We start from the raw sequence: 17637 nt of genomic DNA, 5'->3' as shown, positions 1-17637 counted from the left end.
GCTGGCTACTGTAATAGCACGGGAAATAAATGCACAGAGGATCACTGGCAGAGCAGGAAAAAAGCTTTGCAAAAAGCATAAGCAAAGAGACGTGGTTTTCATGAGTTGTTTGGAGTTTACGCAGGGCTCAATACCCTGTGTAACCAGCAGATTCTTTGTGGGTATTTGAACAGAATAGAATATGTCCTATGAATAAAGGTCATCTTTTTTCTTCTATTGGCCATCAGTAGTCCTTCAGCCATTCCAAGTGTGCTTCTCACTTACTTCTTACACAAGTACAAACTGTAGACAGAGAACATCTCGGCACAAAGCCCGAATGACTGTGTTGCGTGATGGTTTTTATTCTGAACATCTGTTATCTTCAGTCTGGATTTCCTTCTCAGTTTTACCTTGCACTTCCACAACGCTGTAAGCATACAGGGCTGATGCAGCCTTTGATAGGGTTGTGTGAAATTATTGCTTGTCTTAGGAAAAAATGGGACCGCCTGAAGGTGGTTTATTGTGGGTTCACTCAAAAGAAGGGGAAAAAGATGCTTATCAAGGTGAAGTGTCTTCAGAGCACAGCCTGCAAACTCCTTCCACCTGGCAGCCTTCTCTCTCAGGTGTTCTCCCATTTATGATTGTATAGGCAAGATGAGCTGGAATGGCAGCACCTCACTAAGCTTTATACACCATGTACCTAGCAAGATGGGAGGAATCACTACAGCTCGTAATTTTAATGGTAAATTAGAAGTTAGGGGAGCTTTTCCAGGACCTTAGGGAATGGGCAGCTAGGGTATGATTCACAAAGGATATCTATATTTAATAGGTATTGCATAAGATAGAGAGGCAAAAGCTTGTCTGAATTCTTGGCACTTCTACTGACTTGCTGTATGCATTTGGAAAAAGGACTAAATTGCCGGGTGCCTCATTTTGTCCACCTGTATAATGTAGGTAACTGTACTTCCCTTAGTCATTATTTCAGCTTCATGGGCTCAAAGTTTATTATTCTTTTGGGGTGATATTATGCTTCCTAAGTGTTTTGGGTTTTTTCCTACTGAGGTAAAATTATTCACTCAGTGAATAATAGATTAAAAAATCGGTTCAAGAGGATAGTAAGCTCTCATAATCTATTTTCAATCAGTTCTCATCTATTTTCAAATTATCTATATTTTTTCAAATAATAACAATTATCAGTACAACAATGAAGTAATAAGAAATGACCTGTGAAGTCAGTAAATGGTAGTACATAGTTGTTGTGTCCCGAGTTAACAAAATTATCATAGTGTACTAAAATGAGATTTAACCTTTTCAAGTGTTTTCAAGTGTTTTCAAGTGTCTTTGAACCTCATTCAGTTATTGGAATTTCATTTAGTATTTCTCCTTCCATTTTCCTTTTTGCTATTTTTTTTAAACATTTGTTAGAGATGAGTAATTTTATATTCCAGTTTTATTAGTTGATTTGTCTTTTAGTGAGATTTAAGTACTTTTGAAGATATCCTTCAGAGCATTTGAGAAGAAATTACTGCGTACTACTTGCTACTATTTCTACCTCAGCTGAAGTGCCTGCTGAGTGTAATGCTGAGCTTCTTGATGAAAATTTGCGAGCACAGTATTATTCTGTATGAATATCATACATTATTGTATTTCCATGAATGTTCGTAAGTGCGCAGATTCTTTGTCATTAAAACAATCAACCAGATAAAATGAAAGCATTTTTACCCTAATTGTCCCAGGTCATCTGTGGAACAGCTGAGCACAGATTACAGTTGATGTCCAGTCTCTCTTGTTTTAACTGATTAACTTTGATTGTTACCATCTTCATTACAAATTTTTGCTTTATAATAAATACCGGTTGTACTGGAGGGAAGAGTAAAGGAGAACTGATTAGAATATAATGTGCTTGTGTCTTTAGTAAGAAGTCAGTTGTATGTCTGAGAGTTCCTAGAACATCATAAAGCATTAATTACCTTTAAATCTAAATTTTATGCAAGAATCATCAAGAATTTGTTGCTTGTTCTTGTGTTTAAAGCTTTGAAAGAAGAAAGCTTTCTCTGTTGATCCTTCGTAATGCACTTAATAAATATATTGCATATTGTACATTGAACTATCCACAGGCACTAGGGTATCATGTAGATAAAGGGCAGTGTATTGTTGTTAATAAGTGGCACTTGTTTTAGAGTTTAAAACTGAACGCTAAGCTAAAGCACCATAATTATACTGTGATTAATTTTGGAGAAATTGTGCCTATTTTGTTTGGTTGAGGGTTTTGTGGTCCTGCATTTTTCTTGAGGCTTTTTTAAAACACAAGCTCTTTTAATGAAGTTTTGTTCATTTTTTTAATATGTTACAAAATTTTGCTAGGGGAATATCTTACACAAAGATTATCTGTCTTTTGTGTTGTATAATTCACCTGGCAGTTTTGCTATTCTTTGTGAGAGAGCAATGATTTCAAAATGCTGAAACAAATTATCATGAAATTTTTCTCTGTTGGTAGTAGTAGGTGGTTTTTCATCTGAATGGATTGCTTGTTGCTGTGTAATTTCTGACAAACCAGATATAGCCAAATAGTGTCAACATTTAGTTTTTTAGACAAATCGTTATGTTACACTGTTTATGTGAACCTGTTCTTACACACAAATGAGAGAATACCATATTTTTTTTTGTAATTTTCACTCACCATAGAATTCTTATGTTTTCTTATATGCAAATTCTACAATATTATTAAATACCTATCTTCACTTGTATCTCTGGGTACTTTGAGTTGTATGGTGTAGATATTTTTCCACATGATGGAAAGTCTACCATTGTTTTAGCAATAGGAGGTAGAACAGATGTCTCTTTTCATCTGTGTTTCTAATAAAACTATTAAGTGTGTGATTTAAATAAACAATCTGTATTTCTCCCATTTTAGCCCTTCATTCCTTTGAAGGAATTGGAGCAATTTGACTTCGATATACAAAAAATGCTTGAACCACTGGAGGATGAAATTCAGCAGGGGGTGAATCTGAAAGAGGAGGACTTCAATAAAGATATGGTAATTTAGTTGAAATGGAAGTCTGAGTGAAGTAGGCAGGGAGATGAAAAAAACTGAGTGAAAATTAGAAACTTCCATATTTCTGTTAGAATCATTAGATACGACTTGGACAAAATTTTATTGTGCTAATATATTATAAAATCAAAAGTCCCAAGTTAGCATTAACTAAAAGTTTTAGTGATAAGTTCATTGTTAGTTTATAAGAAAAACATTTTTCGACCCTTGTGAAAACACAAAGTAAACCAGGAATATTATCTACGGGTCCTATACTAGTACCAACAATATTACAGAATAGGGAATGAATATTAAAATCTCTGTAGCAGTACAAAGACCAAGAAAACTCAGAATGATGTATCTAAATGGGCAATATAGTAAAAGAAGACATTCACTAAAAACAAATGCTAGGCAATGATCATTGAAAGAAATGCCACTAGCCAATTAAATTCTTAACCAATCTGATTATACCATTTATTGTAAATAGGTTTTGTGGCTGTGGTAAGCTTTATTACTCATGCTTGCTCTTTGCAAGTAGTAAAACTGTTTATCTATATTGGGGGTGGGCGGGGGGGGGGGGGGGAGGAGAAAAAAGAGAGGAGTAAAATACTGCTGTGCTTTGCTACTGTTACCACTGTAGTGTGTTTCCTCCAGAGTGATTTTCAGAGGGATGACGTTTCTTGGCTGGGCAATAACAGAGATTCGTCTTTAGGACCCTCTCTTTGTGAGTCCACAGCAAGATCAAATATATATTTCTTTACAAGCAATATAAAGAGTCAATACTCTTTTCCTTTTAAGGAATTCTTCAAAGATAGCTATTTTAGATCAATGCTGAAAGGAATCTTTACAGGACTTTTTTTTTTTTTTTTTAATGCAGGAAAAGTAAAATCTAAGGTAGTATGTACTGCAGTGGAAAATTTGAAGTGAATCAAGTTTGACGGGGCAGTTTCCACTACTTGAGCATATTTTGTTCCCTTTCTTTATGTAAAATGTGTAGTGTGGTTCAAGAGATACACTCCCAGAAGCTGTGGCATAGATTCAGCTTCTATCTAAAAAGTACTTAGCGGTGTCATTTTCCCCGCCAGAATAGCTGTTTTGCACCATGATAATACGTGCAATGGTCAGGAGTTACATGGCCTCCTAGTGTACTGGCAAATTCAGTGACGACTGAGAGTGATTTAGAATATTTTAGATGTATCTGTTCCTTCTGTTTTAAAGTAAAATATATTTTACCTTTTTGCCTTTAATGCTTTCATCCTGTTATGCTGGGTGCTGCATAAAATCTAATATCAAACAGCTGTAGGTTTTCAAGTGCTGTTTTATTTGTACCCCTCAAGGGTCTACATGTATTGTAGAAGGCAAGTGAAAGTTATTTGGTCTTCAGTATAGAACTGCAAGTAGCTGTTAGATGTTCACCTTAGCAGAGGAAGTGTAGTTTTATACATCTGTATCTCCTAGTACTTAAGTAATAATAAGATCAAAATGCCCGTATTCTTGGTTTTGTTTTTTTTTTAAATCAGAGCGAAGATGATGAGAGCACAGTGAAAGAATTGCTGCAAAGAGGCGACACGCTTCAAAAGAGAATCACAGATGAGAGAAAACGGGAGGAAATAAAGATAAAACAACAGCTGTTGCAGACTAAACATAATGCTCTCAAGGTATAGGAGCTACAATTATAAGCACATGCTACTAAACCCATTTTTTTCTTCATTTCAGGGTGTTGTACTGTTAAATGAATCTTCATTACTATTTAGACATGAGTAACTTAAAATTATTTGGCTATAAACATATATTTTCTTGTATACTTCTCTTGATGCCTTGGAAAAGACATTTTAAATCTCCAGCTTAACAAGTACTGCCTCAGTGTCCTCAGTCCACAACCATGTGATTGCCAGTTGGACAACAATGATTTCTTTGATAATAATTGCTTTTTTAACATGTTATTCATGTTTTGTGTTTCTCCAACAGCAGTCCAAGACCTTGGTTAGAATCAATTCTCACAAACATATTTTCAGTTGTATAACATACTTCTGGCAATGAATAAGTTGTTTTATCCTTTAGTAAAAGATTTACATGCTATGTTCTTTAGCGGGAAAAGTGGCTCCAGCCTCTTTAGAATAGGGTAGATGGTAGTACCATTAGACCTTGCAGCTAAGAGGCTGAAAACCAAAGTCATATGTCAAAATTCTGTGTTACTACACTCCTGGAGGTATAACTGTATGATACTGTTCCGAGAAACATCCACAGTGAGACCTACTTGGACAAGCTAATAGTCATAATTGGGAGAGTCATCTTTCCAGGGGAAAAAAAAAAAAAACAAGTGAGGAAAGAAAGAATCTTACAGTTGGAAAGTCACCCTGGTCACCTACCTGGAGCCGTAGGCTCTGGCAACTATAGAAGACTTTTTCATCTTATTGGCAAGCAGAATTTTTTCTTTCTTCTGAAAATTTTAATTAAGTTGTTCTTGTCTTGGGGAACATGGCATGGTTACATTTTAGTATTACTTCTCTTCAAGCAGCATCTTTCCTTTCCTGTGGATTTCATTCTAATTTTTACAGTTTTGCAGATCTGTTTGAATTCAGTAAAAGAATAGCTGGAATATACCATTGTTTTATCCTCGTTTAAAAGAACCTTGAAATCTCCTAGGTGTGTCTTTTTTCCATTTAAATGGAAGTAATTCATAATTTTTATGGAGGAGAAACGAGAAAAATATTTCTAGAAGTATGCTATTGACCAGATCCTTACTGGCTGTTTTTATGGAATAGAGTGATTGATTCTCCTTTGGGTGACTCGGTTAAGGCATTCAACCTTGTCAAATAAAATTCAAGAACAGCTGAGGCAAATTCATCTGAGTATTTTTATATAAAATGTACCAGTAATTTTTTAATTTACTTCTTAATAAGAAGTTACAGTAATGAAAATATTTTCTGAATTCTGTATGAGCAAAGTTAAGCAGTTAAAGCAAATGCAAATGGAGTACATTTAATAATATTTATATGAAATAAAATAACATCTTTTTACCTTCCTCTTAAAGAGAAGTTTTAATACTTTTATAAAGCTGAGTCATACACACAAGGCATTTGTTATGTAAATGGTATTTAATTTAGAAAAAGAAAACCTGCCTTTGCATACATTTTTGCATTGCAATTATTTTCTTGTGAATAGCTACAGAGTTTGCATGCAGGCTAGAATTTCACAGGACATCACAAAACACAGGAAGCCCACTTATGGCTAGATACTAAGTGGGCTGTGTTTCCATCTGTCCAGTAAGTATTCTGAGCAGAAGTGTTTTATATAAAATATTGACATTTATATAAGAGTCTTAACTTCTGTGAATATTGGTGACTGTCTCAGTGGCTTATTCAACATGTGAACAACTCTGAATTAGGTAACCTCCTTTAAAAGAAAAAATAGTCTGTTCAACTGATGAAAATATGCTGTGTTCAGTTACTTATATGCTGTTAAACTGAAGAAAACATGCTGTGTTGCGATACTTATATACTTGATTTAAATGTCAAGGTTTAATAAAAAAAAAATAGTGGCCTTGTGCACTTTTTTCCCCGTCAGTGTGCACACATACCAATTCATATTTTATAAGCCTTTAATTCATATTCTAATAATGTCTGCACTGTGAACAGGACTTGAGATCTCAAAGAAGAAAAAAGGCTTTAGAGATTTCTCATCAATGGTATCAGTACAAGAGGCAGGCTGATGACCTAATGACATGGCTGGATGACATTGAGAAAAAGTTAGCCAGTCTACCAGACCACAAAGATGAGCAGAAGCTAAAGGTAATGTTGTTTGGGGATGGCAATGGTACATCTTTTTGAGTGATAGTTTATGAATTTAACAGACAGCAAATGCAACAAATAATCCAATAGATACAGAATATTATCAGTTCAGTTCTTTATTGCTATTTATAGTAAATCAAGTTGTGTTTAAACTGACATTTCTTTGTTGTACTATATCTTGTATTTGTTTGTTATACAGAATGTTATAGATAAATAATTTGAAACACGCTAAATAAAATTTTTTATCAATAATATGGAAAGTGTGCAATGTATTAAGAAGCATCAAATGTTTTCTAGTAAAAATTGTAATTGATTTTATGTATCTTTGTTCCAGATGAACAAATGACTTACTGATATATGGATGACCTCTATCTCATGTTAGCACATTCATTTTCATCAGAACATATTCATATGTCACTGTCAAACTCTATAGCTTTATTTACATACTGTCAAAGGTTTTCCTAGTTTATTTTGCATCGTCTTTCTTTGCTTCATTCTCTGTTGAGTTTCCCACAGAGTAAAATAGGAGTTAAGTAACATATTGAAGAGTCAAATCATATATTTGTATGCTGTCCAAACACTATTTGTCCTGAATATGCTGACCCTTATTGGGAAAAGAATTTCTCCAATTGCCCATCACAGGGTGCTAGCAGGAATCTGGAAGTGGAAACTGTTGGCCTTTGCTAACTAGTTTTCATTGCGTACTAGCTGTTAGTACAGCCAATCACCAAGAAGGTTCTTCAATTTCAGTTATTTTTGTTTTGTTTAAATGTAAAATAAGACATGAAATAGCTGTAAATTTTAATTGTAACAATAAAATGGAAATGGAATTTCTGACAGAAGTGTTTTGCTAATTTTCAGTTGATTGATCTAGTTAGCTAACTGTCCTGGGCCCTGTATTGGTTTTGCTCACTAGGAGATTGATGGAGAATTGGAGAAGAAGAAGGAAGATCTGAATGCGGTGCACAGGCAGGCTGAACGCTTGTCTAAGGATGGGGCTGCAAAAGCAGTGGAGCCAACCCTGATACAGCTCAGCAAGCGCTGGCGAGATTTTGAGAGCAAATTTGCTCAGTTTCGAAGACTCAACTATGCACAAATTGTGAGTTGTTACTGGCAAACCCAAATGTTTGCAACTGCTACTACTAACAGCATCCTACTAACAATGAGAGCTTCAGGGTCAGTGTCAAGCCTTCAGATATTAATAAGAAAAACCCTATTGTCTGCAAGTGGGGGAATCTTTACATTCTAATACAATAGTTCTCTGCTTTGGTCTTAAAATTGCCCTTAAGTTAAATCAGCCAATTACCAAAAACTCAGCAATGAAGAATTCATGTTTATTTCTGTTGCCTCATTATTTTTCCATAACATCTTCCAGTTTAAAAGCGTCAGTTTGCCATGCATCTATTTTGTTCAGTGAACGTGTAAAACACAAAAATTGTCTTTTTCAAACTACCCATCCCATGCCAATTTTAATTGTTTTTTTATTTGTCCATAACCCGTTATACCCACTTTAGGATGAGATTAAAAAAATTCTTATGACACTATATACACATGGCCTTTTCTTCAAATGCTTGAATTCTTAAAGGAGTTTTTGCAAGAAAGTGTACTTTTAAAATTGACAGGATGAAAACATAATTTTATAAGCCAACTTCGTGTCTCCTCATTTTGAGTTGTTTAGTTGTGTATAAAATACAATGAGGCTTACTGGTTTATATGTGCTGCAATAACTGGATAAATAAAAGGGAAATAAACTGTCACTATTCCAGGTTTGTGTTCGAAATACGTATTGGGTGTTACCCATTTAGAAGGTTACCAGAGATTGCTTTTGCACTTACATGGCAGTTTTTCCCTGCCATTCCTACTACTCTGCTCATTGTCTTATGGGCTTTGGATTTTATATGAAGAAAGATAAGATTTGCTCTCAAGGAAGTTGTTGCATTATGTGCTTTTCTGTAATATTAAAAGTGCTAGTGGTGAAGGGGTGTTTCAACAAAATATAATTTTATTTATTTTTGAATGCACCTAGATTACAGAGGGGACATACTGACAAGATAATGAAAATTTAAATACATGAAGTGTTATTTCTAATTGATATATGGTTGACTGTTTTAAAAAAGAAGAAAAAAGTTCCAAAAATCAGCAATAATGTATAACTTTTTGGTCAATACAGTCCTCTATTTAATGTACTGAGTGTATTGTGTATTTTTAACTTTTCTACTATTAAGTTACGTAATGTACACATAAAAATAATAATTGGGATAGCTATGCAGTTAATGGAAACAATCAGAGAAACATTAACTTTGGTTTGTATGTTATTAAATCTTGTTCCATCTGATTACTCTTTTCAGATTACTATGCTTTATATTAAACTTGATGGATGTAATCAGTTGCAAATTGTTTATACTGGCATGGAGCTAGAGCAGGCTTCACTTTGTCTTGTAAATGAGTCTTTTTTTTTATAATGAATATATTTGTTCCTTTGATAAACAAGTAAGAAATAAGAATGTGCATGCAATTTATATAAAAACATTCTGCTGTCAATGTGCTTTTTATGTCACCCACCACCTACCATGACAGAGGATGAGTATATCCATTATAAAATTTTACTAGCAAATCAATAAAACTATATATTAGCATATTTTTCTTTAAAATATGTAAGGTAGATAGATCAGCACATGTGCTTTTGAATTGGCCAAAGGAATAGTCATTGACTTTTTAAAGACATGTAACCATTACATGTAGTTTTATTGTTAAAATATATTATTTATCTAATATATTTCTATCCTTGTAATGGTTAAATTTTTAAACATTCTCAAGTATTTCATGCAAGAAGGCTGCTTGATAGTATTTATCTGGGGAATGAGGTCATTATTCCATGAAATTTACCTGTGTACAGGATAATTACTGTATCCTTCTCATTTCTCATGAAAAATATCTTGCTCTGTTGACAATGACCAAGGTGTGATATTCATGTGAAATATTTTAGAAGTTTTACAGAAGCTACTGAAACTGGTGAGAGACAGTATATTTTCATGACTGAAACCAGAGCGAGAAGTACATCCGCCTTGTTACTGTTTTGGCTTTGCTGAATCAGTGAAACAAAGTGAATTTCTCTTGAGTCTTTTTTTTTTTTTCTTTTTTAATACAGCCTAAGTACCTACCTCACAGGGATGTTGTGAGGATTAATTAATTGTTTGTGCAAGACTTTAAAATACAAAAGAAAAATGAAAATTCAAACTATTCACTTGAACACATGCATATACCAGCAAACATAACTTTCACAGAGATTTTCTATGTTAACCACCGACTGAATAAAAACATATAATAAAAATACAAAAAGGAATTTATTTTTAAAGCAAAAGAAGTAGAAAACTGCTGCATTTTTTATTTATAATTGATGATGTATTCAGTAACAGACTTATTTAACAATTGAAAGTTGTTATTATGAATCAATGAGGATTTAGTTGTACTGTATATCTTGCAATTCATTGTGATTCATTGAATAAACATAGCAAGACTGCATTGAAGAAGACCTTTAATTATGTGGCTTGATGACAGATTTGCATTTCTTACCTTTGTTGGAGCCAGTATATTTCTGATATCTAAGTGTGAAATTAGAGTGATCATGCTCCTCTGGATTTTACTTTTCCCTAATGTTTTTTGGGAAGACCTGTCAGAAGGATATAGGAACCATAACCATATAAGAATTGATTCTTTCTAGCATGGTAGATTCTCGTAAAATTCTGATTGTCTCACAAATACATAGCAGTAAATATCCAGCAACTAACTGACAAATATATATGGGTGTATATTTATAAAAAGGAATTTTCTGTCACCACTTTTGATAATAAGGTACGATGTAGTTATATTACCTCAAACACTGCATCTTCTGTTTAATGCCAATTTTGAGACATTATTCAATTTGTTAAAGTGGTCATCTCTTCATGTGAAAAATTGTCAGAGAGTAGGGTATGACATTCTGTAGGGAAAAAGGTGGGTTTATTGCAATAACAGATTGAACATGGTACACAAATACATAAATACAACTGCACAAAACCTAAAATGACACTGAGTGGGAAAAAGTTTTTGGAGTTCATGTTGTCTTACAAGTTTCTTCTCCCACATGGTGTCTTTATTCATATGTGGCAAAATAAACAGTGGGCAGAAAATTCAGTTTTTCAGTCAGGCAAATTTCCAATTCCTGTGTTAAGAAAAGTTTAAGGTTCTACTTCATTTCTGCTAAAAATTTCTGTTTGAAATCAGTTGGTAGTAACTTCAGTTGTGAAATCTGAATAACTTATTGAAGAGTGGAATATTTTACCATCATGTTCTAAAATGATGGTTAACTACTAAATCCCACTGAAATGCATGGAAGCCTAAGATACTCTTCAAAAAACAAGCCATTACAATTTAATCCTAGAGCAGTATGCAATTTTTGCATATTAAAATTACATGTTTGTATTTTAAAAAAATTATTTCAGTAAAAATTATACCATTAGAGAGTTCAAGGGACATTTATTTCTAGATTATCTCTGCAGAATCCAAAATCATTAAGCCTTGGCAGTCGCACAGTATTTTCAGAAAAGTTATCAATCCTCTTTGCTACAGTCTACACCTAAATCTTCCAGTTACTGTTTTTCTGCAACAGTTTACGCCACTGTTCCAGGGTGATGAAAATAGTTATCTGTTGCAGAGAAAAAGCTAGATTCAGATAGTTAATTCAAATCAGGATCAAAACCAGTTATTGATATATTGATTACATTTAATTAAATTAGATTTAGTTAATGCCTGTTTTATAGAAGGTGTTTTTCCATGCTTTCATTTCAGCAGTCTATGAGCATGTTTGTCATGGCTCAGTTTAGATTTTATTGAGCTGACTGAAATTAGTCTGTGTATAGAGAGTACTGAAGGCCTTTATCATGAGAAAACGTTTTCTAGATGAACACAGGTGCAGAGCCTACACTATAAATTCTTATTTCATATGTCCTGTTACCATATTTTATCAAGCTATCCAACATTCTTTCTGCTGTCACATATGGTGGGTTTTTTTCTTTTCCTCTCCTAGCTGAACTATACATGCTGTAAATAGTAAGCCAGAGTATTTTTACGACAAGAGGAATATTGTTCTTGCAACCTATTAACAGCTCTCAAAATTATGTACTTATAGATGTATATACAAGCAAAAAAACCATAGGCTTACCCAAGTCATTTCAGTAATTTCATTGGTGACACACACAAACATTCTATTGAAATCTTACTACTGAAATATTTGAGCCTGGATTTTGGCCATTCTGGGAAAAATAATAAAATTGATTAAATTATAAACATCAGGAGAGACTGTCTTTTTCATACCAATTAGACTATGCGTTGAACAGGAATTAATAAGGAAAATAGCTATACAAAATATGTACTTACTCCTATAAGGTAAGTGATTTAGTCTGAGCAGTTCAATAGTTATCTGCAACATGGATAAAATACCAGTACTCTCAGTACTTACTATGAACTAAATATCGTAAACTTCATTTTTCCAAATAAAAGGCATTATTCTGTTTAAGATTCTGTAAAGCATTCAGAAATTCAAAATACCTGTCTCCTAACTGGATGATCACTTCGGGTGAGAGAGTATATGATCAACTTCTGGAACCAGATTAAGGACTGATCAAGTTTACAACTGAAATTCAAGAGTTTGTTTAAGTTCAGCCTTTTAAGGGCATCTTGCAGTTTTCAGTTAATATTTCCCTATGGAGCTCTATTTAGTTCATTTAATGACGTTTAAACATTTTTTAACTGTTACAAGTATGTTTATATATAAAGGTATTTTCTCAAATATAAATCAAACATTAATTGAAATAAATATGTCACAGTTAGATAAACACAGGACTTGGTGTCCTAATTACCTGTCTGCATCTATATAACATGGATACTTCAGTGGTAATGTGCTACCATTGTTTTCGATTGTTGTTTTCCAGTTTTCATAAGGAGCAGCATTGGAATGAAGTAGTTTTCTTCTCTTATCCTTGCTTAAATATTTCTTGGGGTAAATAAACAAGTAATGAAGGGGCAGAAGAAGGGGCAGACTAATTCATTATTCCTACAATGACTGGAAGAGAGGAGGAATAAAAGAGAGAAAAGGCAATAAAAAAGCAAAATAAGAAAATACCTACTGGACAAAAGAAAAGAACTATACAGTGATGGATTAGTATCTGTTTCACCTATGCGCTTTGGGTCTCTTAAGGACAGGACAGAAGTGATCTTGTGATGCCATTTAACTCTTCTGACATTTACAGTGGCAGCTTTTTAAACAAATAGCTTTACACAGCACAGCCCAAGACTGGGCTTTTCTGACTGTGGTCTGCAAAAGGGGTGAGGATGAATGAGAATATTTGGGAAGAGAATCACGGCTGAAGGTTTACACCTATTTTCTAGCATCTGTCAACCTGGAAATTGCTATTAGAAAATTTATTTCTAATAATATAATTCTATTTCAAATACTTTAGTTTTCTGTCTAATTTAAGATAAGAAAGGTATGGGAAGTACACTGAAGATAGATAGTGTCTCTGATATAGCTGAAGAAGAGCTAGTTTTGTAGATGCATTTTAAATGCACTTTACCTTCTCTGTGTCTAAAATGAATGCATACAGTGTTCTGGTAATTTAAGTGAAGACCATGTATAGCCTGCTTTTATAAAAGTGGACAAGTTTACTACAGTATTTTGAGGTCTTCTAAAGCATATTTGTCGTCTTGGATATTTACTTATTAATTCTGTACAGTATTCACTATCACTGCAAATCTATAGTATTTTAATAGAGAGAAGTTAAAAAATCCTGTCTTGTAGATGACAGAACTTTACAGAAAAGGTTTTTCTCTGCCATTTTTCATTATCTGTTACAAACTTCAGTGATCTAAATTCCATTCTCTAGTTTAAAAGTGAAACTCGACATCTTTACCTCATCACGTAGGAATGAAAACTTGCTGCAGCTTGGACTAAGGCTGGTTTAGGATGCTGTCTTTAAATCATATGAAGTGGTTATAAGAATGTAGTCTTAACCATGCCACAGGCTTTTCTTACTGTTCTCTGTGTGGTTGAGATGGAAACAGGACCAACAGCCTTTGTTTAAAGAATCATGGGCGACGTAGCACCCAGTTGTCTCTCATTTCAATTTTCTTTGGACAAAACTGAGCAGTATACTAGTATAGTATTTTCTTCCTTATAATTTCCTAGCTATCTGGGAAACAAGGCAGCTAATTACCATCTTATTTTCTCTGATAGAGTATATCATAATTTATTAACATAATAAATTACATGGTGAGAAATTTGGTGTTAAAATTACTTGGCTATAATATTGAATTAAATAATAAGGGAAAAGACCTGCTGCAGAGTGATCTGGCCCTAAGTGACAGTATCTTTTGAAGACATGATGTTCATCTGTCTACAATTCAGGATGTCAGCATCACTCATGGGTTTTTTTCTCTGGTGGGTTTTTTTTGTTTGTTTGTTTGTTTGGGTTTTTTTTTTATGCATCCGAGTATACTCCTAAAGGTGCAGAAGGAAGTAAACTGTATCCCAGCCAAAACCAGGACAATGTACAGTGCGAGTGCTCAATATCTATGTATATATATTTAATTAGTTTTCAAAACTGCTGGATTGACAGCAATTTCATTTATAGTATTTAAAAAAAAAAAAAAATCAATGTCTTGGGTTAACAAAATCAGCCTAAGTGACAAACCCTATTATTATTCTGTATGATTGCATCTCTATAAATTTAAATTAAGGTTTTTTTAAGAAATAAAAGATGGAAAATAATTAGGTAATGCCTTTTAACATTTCTGAAAGGTGTCAATGTTTAAGGTTTAGGACCTTGCTCTTTGAAGCTGTTAGCATTCAACACTAACGTGGTACTTTAGTGGTGTTTTTTGAGTATTTTCTAAATTATCTCAAAAAACAGCTAACGTAATTTGCATAAATATCTGGAAAGTTAGCATCACAAATCAACAGTCAATTTCAAAATGAGTTAGTCAATTTAGATATCAGTAGACTGTATTCTAACATATCTGTGCTTTATTTAACATTAATTGGTTCCTTGGTGATCAGTCAGTAGAATTACACCTATTTTTATTCAAGACAGCCCTAAAGCTTTATGCATAAATGCTGTCTAAGATTATGGCACTTCTGTAGTCTTAATAGATCAGCTGTTAAATAAGTTGGCATTGACCAAAGTCTGTTCCTGGGAAGGCTGCCTTCCAGCAGATCGTGTAGAAGCTTGTTCTGCCACTGTTTCTTCTCTATAGCTTACCACTGTCTGAGAAACACAATTTTGAAATTCTATTTTGAGTAAAAAATCATTTGAAATTCCTTCCATTCTTTTGGGTATTTCCTGCAGTGCAGGCAAATTTGAGTACGTAATGCTGGTTTAACAGACTCAATAGAGACTGTCACAATTGGACATCGTGATTACAAGGATATAGGACTGTGTAGAAGAGTTTAATCTTGTAAAGTGTCAACCAGATCCTTCCTTAAGTATCCTTTATAATGTCTGTATGTATTTTTTCATCTGTGAAAAATATTACAAGACAAATACAAGAAATGGTTAACAATTCTATGGATTTATGTATTCTATAGTTAACATATAAAAACTTTCAAATACGTTTTGTCTACTGGAAGGTTAACACATATAAATCAATTACAAAAGTATTTTGCAGGTAAACCCTTCTAAAATTCTAAATAACATTTTAAAATATCTGTTGAAAACTAGTCTAGGATGTAGATTTTGCAATATGTTCTGATGTCTTTCATTCCAAAATGTAACACGAGTACCTAAGTATTTGCTTATTTACTGATTTCTGATACTGAGAATGGCTATATCTTTTGACTCACTGGTAGTTGAAGGTTTATTCTGCCCCCCCAAATGCTAGGGACTGTACATGGCCCGAGCAGTGTTTGTTAAATGGTTATGAGTTATAGTCTAATTTTTTTCATAATTCCTTTTATAACGTTACAAATACCTGTTTAAAGTCACATGACAGAGACATACAGATTTCCTTTTACTTGTCAATTTTGAACTACTGCAATTATTAAGACTGAGATATGCCATCTTTATCAGAAGTAATTAACATATATGCATAATTTATTTAAAACAAGAGACACTTTCTAAATCCCAGTAGTTCCAATTAGTCAATTATGCCATAATGCTACTAGATTTTGTTTTTCGTCAGGACATGGTAACATTGCAGCTGTAGCATAAGATACACAGCGCTTTATTTTTTATTTTTATTTTCTGAAAGAGCTGGCTTATATCACACACAGTATAGCGTATGAGAGTCTTGTGTCCCAGTCTCATCACAGTTGAAATGATTTTTTTTCTCTTTGCTTAACAAATAGATACCGATGAAAGTTGTCAGTGTTAAAAGTTTATAGCAGAACTGCTAGAATTTCCAATTTGTGCTAGTTGCGTTAGTCTCTTATTTGCTTGAATGCTAGCAGGTCCTTAGTAAGGAGCAATGAGTAAGTTTTCAAATAAGCTCCAGCTAAGTTCAATATGCAGCAGTGCCTCAGCCTGAGGAGAGTCCATATCTGGAGGTAATTATCTAAGCCAGAATAAAACAAAAGCACTGTTAAGCAACTGAAAAAGGGATTGCCGAAGATGTTCATTTTACGGCTTGACAGAGTGTACCTGACATCTTGGAGGGCTCTAAAGGCATGAGGGTGTGCAGAACACAGAGGATTGGCTGCAGCACCAAAATGCTTTGTCATAGTTTTTAAACTATATACTTATCTCCTGGGGCAAAAAAAAAAAAGAAAAAAAAAAAAAAAAGAAACCAGAGTTACATTTATGAATACAACCAAAATAATGATGAATTACTCTGGGTTTAATGTTTAAAATTGTTATAGCATTTGTCTGTATCTTTCTTTTTTTTCCTCGTCTAAATGTGAAAGTAACGCTCTCAAAGAAAAAAAAAAAAGAAAAATTGGGGGTGGAATAAGTAGTCATCCAAGTCTTTGAGCCAAGCAACCACAGGTATCTATCCAATCCACCATACACAGCTCATCAGAGTGTAGCATGACTATCTGAGTTTCTGGGAGATGTCCCAAAATTTAAGCCTAAAAGTACAGGGAACAGACTTTTTCTTATGGAGAAAACCTTTGCATTTCAATCAAGTTATGAAGGTCAAAAATAAGGCAGCGGAAGCAAGTTCACACTGGTTAATGCCTGTTGATTGATGGTTTTCAAAATCAAAGCCTGCAATTTTCTATTGCTATTCCTAGCACGTAAAATTGACTGCAATGTTTTCTAATTAATGCTATTATTAAGAATAGTTTCATTTGAACTGGCTTTATTTCATTTTATGTATAGATAAAATAGATTCATTTTATCATAGAATAAAACCCGTTAATGCAGCATTTCTCAACCAGTAAGGTATGCCTTAGCAGGGAAGAATTGTGAAGCCATAAAGCACACTCTGTGCAAGACCAGTGCTGAAAATAATCGTGTGTATTTTTAAAGTTTCAGTTTTTATATAAGTAACTGATGAAGTCAGATACAAGCATTAAACTACATGTTTTAAGTATTGCAATGTGCAGGCTTCTGTGGACAGCAATCATACATGAGTGGAAAAATCACATACATGAGAAAATATTTACATTCTTGCTTGAAAATATGTTTTTTTAAGAAAGTTTATTATTTTAAATAGGTTTTTATGCTGCCAGGTGCCTTTTAAGGCCTTGCCTTCATGGAATTATGCAAGCATTTTATAAATTTTTAATCCTGTAGTGAGGATTTAGGTCTCTCTATACTTGAAAGAGATGCTTCTTTTTGTACTGAAAGATAACTTTGTGAT

General features: G+C 33.6%; 1 protein-coding gene across 20 annotated transcripts in view; it reads left to right on the top strand.

Annotated features, from left to right (window-relative positions):
* Positions 1-17637, top strand: part of DMD (dystrophin) — a 1317358-nt gene that overhangs the window by 632105 nt on the left and 667616 nt on the right. For all 20 annotated transcript variants that reach the window (XM_052795054.1, XM_052795067.1, XM_052795065.1 and 17 more), the window contains 4 exons: positions 2894-3016; positions 4531-4668; positions 6649-6801; positions 7718-7900. In XM_052795054.1, the coding sequence (XP_052651014.1) occupies positions 2894-3016; positions 4531-4668; positions 6649-6801; positions 7718-7900 (597 nt within the window). The remainder of the gene's footprint in view (positions 1-2893; positions 3017-4530; positions 4669-6648; positions 6802-7717; positions 7901-17637) is intronic.

The sequence above is a fragment of the Harpia harpyja genome, chromosome 8 (genome assembly GCF_026419915.1).
Source record: "Harpia harpyja isolate bHarHar1 chromosome 8, bHarHar1 primary haplotype, whole genome shotgun sequence".
NCBI lineage: Eukaryota > Metazoa > Chordata > Aves > Accipitriformes > Accipitridae > Harpia > Harpia harpyja.
The sequence above is the reverse complement of the archived record's forward strand: the minus strand, read 5'-3'. Positions and strand labels throughout refer to the sequence as shown.